Source organism: Tursiops truncatus, chromosome 18 (genome assembly GCF_011762595.2).
Source record: "Tursiops truncatus isolate mTurTru1 chromosome 18, mTurTru1.mat.Y, whole genome shotgun sequence".
NCBI lineage: Eukaryota > Metazoa > Chordata > Mammalia > Artiodactyla > Delphinidae > Tursiops > Tursiops truncatus.
The window spans coordinates 5,255,919-5,260,030 of NC_047051.1; the positions used below are offsets into that span (position 1 = coordinate 5,255,919).

Genomic DNA, 4,112 nt, shown 5'->3' on the forward strand with positions numbered 1-4,112 from the left:
AAGACTATTTGAGAAACTCAGAGAAAACAGGGACAGCGATGGGGCTAGTGCTGGATAAGAAATACCGAGCCCTTCTCCTCTCTGCCCAGCGGTGCCACTCCTGCAGGGGCCCTGGTCCTTCTGCTTCCGACACAGGAAGATGAGAGCGATTCCACAGGTGGAAATCGGAGGCCGGCTGTGGGGACGCTCGCGGGGTGCACAACGCCGAGCTGAGGAGACTAAGTGGAGGCAGCCTGATCTTGGGGGGCGAGGGAGAAATGAGAGAAGGAGGGGGATGGCGACCGAGCGCGCAGAGAAGATGGGGGTGTGCGCCCATGGGGATCTGTGGAAGCGAGGCATTGGGGGTGCAAAATCAATAAGATAAACGGGCCGATCGCCAACGCAAGGCCAAAGGGGAGTAAGGAATAAAGAGAAAGAAAAGAATATTAAATCGCAGGAGAATGAGAAAATAAACCCGCAAAGGGGAGAGGAGGGGGCGAGGGCGCCTGTTACGGCTTGGGTGGGGTTGACAAGAATGGAGTACATTATGCAGTTCATTTAGTTAACAAGTGAAATAATGAGGAAGCGTGCAGAGTGAATGCCAAGAGAAAAGGCACAAAAACCCTATTGAGAGGCCCCGGCCGCTCCTGGCGTAGCCCATCACATGGCAATAGTCCTATTTAAGCGGCGCCACCGGCGCCTTTCAGCACCACTAGTGCTGGCCAGCACCCCGCGCTCTCTGGGCGGCGCCCGCGGCAGCAGCGGAGGCGCCTCCAGCCCCGGCTTCAGCGGCGCCTCCGGCCTCCCCGGAAGAGGCAGCTGAGCGCGGCCGCGGCCCGGGGAAGTGCGTGGTGAGCCCCGAGGTCCGCGGGGCGCCGGGAGCGGGCTGGCGGCGGGGCGACCGCGCACGGGGGCCATGCCGCGCTCCTTCCTCGTGGACTCGCTGGTGCTGCGCGAGGCCGGCGAGAAGAAGGCGCCGGAGGGCAGCCCGCCGCCGCTCTTTCCCTACGCGGTGCCGCCGCCGCACGCCCTGCACGGCCTCTCGCCCGGCGCCTGCCACGCGCGCAAGGCCGGGCTGCTGTGCGTGTGCCCGCTCTGCGTCACCGCCTCGCAGCTGCACGGGCCCCCCGGGCCGCCCGCGCTGCCTCTGCTCAAGGCGTCCTTCCCGTCCTTCGGCTCGCAATACTGCCACGCGCCCCTGGGCCGCCAGCACTCGGCCGTGTCGCCCGGGGTCGCTCACGGCCCCGCGGCCGCCGCGGCCGCCGCCGCGCTGTACCAGACCTCCTATCCGCTGCCCGACCCCAGGCAGTTCCACTGCATCTCCTTGGGTAAGGCGGGGAGTGGGGAGGTGGGGCGGGGAGGGACGGGACCGGGCAGACGAAAGCTGACTAGGCGGGCATGGGGGATGAGGACCCTGGGCGTTCTGCGGGCGATGAGGGCCATTTCGGGCCCCTGAGTGGACACTCTGGGTGGCATGCGGCTGGAGGGACGGGACAGGACACGGGGAGGGAGGGTGAGGCAGAAGGTTGAGGCCCTGGCGGGGGCTCCCAGGACGAAACGAGGGCTGGGGCTCAGGGCGCTCCAGAAGGGAGCACGGGGGCCGCGTGACTCCGGGAGTACCAGGGTCCCGAGGCTTGGCGAGGAGGCACCCGCGGTTACGCCGCTGTGCATTGTGTTCGGGGCAAAGAGGTGGGTGAGAGACCAAAGACCCGGGATTCTGACGGCCGCCTACCGGAGGATCGGGCCCACAGCGAAGGGTCTGATCGCTTCCGTGTCTGCACCCCTACCCACTCCAGACAACAGCTCGAACCAGCTGCCCAGCAGCAAGAGGATGCGCACGGCGTTCACCAGCGCGCAGCTGCTAGAGCTAGAGCGCGAGTTCGCCTCAAACATGTACCTGTCCCGGCTGCGCCGCATCGAGATCGCGACCTACCTGAATCTGTCCGAGAAGCAAGTGAAGATCTGGTTCCAGAACCGCCGGGTGAAGCACAAGAAGGAAGGCAAAGGCAGCAACCACCGCGGCGGCGGCGGGAGTGCGGGTGCCGGCGGGGGCGCACCGCAAGGCTGCAAGTGCGCGTCGCTCTCCTCAGCCAAGTGTTCCGAGGATGATGACGAATTGCCCATGTCTCCATCCTCATCGGGGAAGGACGACCGGGATCTCACGGTCACTCCCTAGGCGCACGCCTCCCCGGGTCGCCCATCCCAGACACTCCCCGCGGCTCAAAGACTGGTCCTGGGACGCAGCGCCGTTTCCCAGGCACCCACAGCCAAATGGCGGCCACGCCCGGATTTGACACGGCTCTGCGGAGGCCCCCGGCCCTGGGAAGCGCCGAGAGCTTGGCACACCTGGCCTTGCTATCCCTACCCCAGGGCCCGCGGCCGTCCAAAGCGGACTCCGAGCTGTGCACACACTGCACGCGCGCGAGTCCTTCTCAGTCACGCAGCACAGCGGCCCGGCCCAGCGCCCTGCTGGCCGCCGGCGCCTCCCCGCCCGCCCTCTCTGGACTGGCTCAGGCTTCCTCGCTTCCTCCCCTTTCTCCACCCTGGGTCAAGCTCGGCCTTTGACGCCTCGGGTGCCCATTCGCTCCCCCTCCCCCCTTTACGTCTTTCCCTCCCCACCTCTTTCCTGCGGTGATTTATCCACGCTCCCACCCCCCCAGACACATTTATGAACGTCTGGGTTTTGTTTTTCTTTTCCTTTCTCTTCCGCTCCTCGAAGTTCAGTCGTCCCTCCATCAGACCTTGCTGTGCCCATGGCTCCTCTCCCACGAGCGAAATTGCCTCCCGTGGTATTCGTGTTGGGGAAACCGATTCACTTTGTTTCGGCGACGCTCTGCATTCCCCCAGAGGCCGGCTCTCTGCCTCTGACGACCCCTCTTCTCCCAGACCCCGGCCCCGCCCCAGCCTAGCTTGTAACTGTAAGGTCTCTGTAATACCAGAAGATATTTATTTATTTATTTATGTACAAAAGTTTAAATAAACTTTTTTTTTTTCTTAGAAATCCACGTGGCTCGGGATCCCCAGCCAGGTTGGGGCTTCCTGCTGGGGTCGGGCGGGGCTGGGTGGCGAAGTCCAGCTCCGCTCCTCTCCTCGCAGCTCGTCAAGCCCTCTCTGCACCCTCAGCCCCCGAGACTCCGCCTTCGGCGCCCACCGACCGGGTGCGCTGCCCGGTCTCCTGTCCGACTCGGGCAAGGTGCACCCCTGCAGGAGAGAGCAGAGCCCTGTCCGATGGGAAGGACGGGCGCTCCCCGTGCTGTGCCTGTAGTCCTGACCCCTGCAGCGCCCCCGTCCCACCTGGGATCCGGCCCCACCTCCAACCCCCTTGGTTTGGCTGTCCTGACCGCCATCTCCAAGGTCAGCGACCACTTCTGCGCGAGCCGCTGAACTCAGTCCTTTGCTGAGCTCGGATGGATAACTTGTTACTGTTATCAATCTATTTATTTTAATCTATCGTATTTGTTAGGGACAAATTCCCAGCGAAATGGCGCAGCCTCCTCTTGGAAAGACCAGCTCGCTTTGCTTTAAGGCAAATTCCATTAGCGGGGTCCCTACTCCCAGACCGCTGGCCGCGATTTCGGGGACCCAGAAAGATTCGGCGCCGGGGTTCCCGCGAGGGGTCCTCCGTAGCCGGAGCTGGTGGCTCCGAGACGTTGCATTCTCACGGATTCTTGTTACAATCCCACAGCCCCCTACGATTTATAATGCACCCCCCAGCCCTCCTCTGGAGATACGCTGGGGGTTTTACTCGTACGTGGAGGAAGAGACGCAGGAGGTGCGCGGGTTCCGCGGAGGCGGAGGGCGCACGGCCACCGGAGTGGGTGTTTCTGCTACTCAGGAAATCGGATACGTGAAACAGCGGATCCGGATTCCCACGACCTCCCCAAGCCCCCCATTCCACGTCCTAGGGGCCTGGGTCACTTCTTTTCCTGCCAGAAATCTCTCCGACACACACACACACACACACACACCCCACGCACACCCTGGGGAGCGCCGGACTCCGGACTCCGGGTATTTAGGCAGAGCAAACACACGTGTCCTTTCGGCGAGAAAGGCGTTCCAGTTGGGGTTGCTCAACAGATGCGGGGTCATTTGAGCGCGGGGTTCTCTCTCCAGTTCCGCTAGAATAAAGGCGG

The 4,112-nt window shown here is 63.5% G+C and overlaps 1 protein-coding gene across 1 annotated transcript; it reads left to right on the top strand.

Annotated features, from left to right (window-relative positions):
• Positions 1-746: 746 nt before the first annotated feature.
• On the top strand, positions 747-2,908 carry GSX1 (GS homeobox 1). The gene is made up of 2 exons (XM_033843853.2): positions 747-1,307; positions 1,776-2,908. The coding sequence occupies exons 1-2, from the start codon at positions 896-898 to the stop codon at positions 2,153-2,155; spliced, it is 792 nt and encodes a 263-aa protein (XP_033699744.1). The 5' UTR covers positions 747-895; the 3' UTR covers positions 2,156-2,908.
• Positions 2,909-4,112: the final 1,204 nt, after the last annotated feature.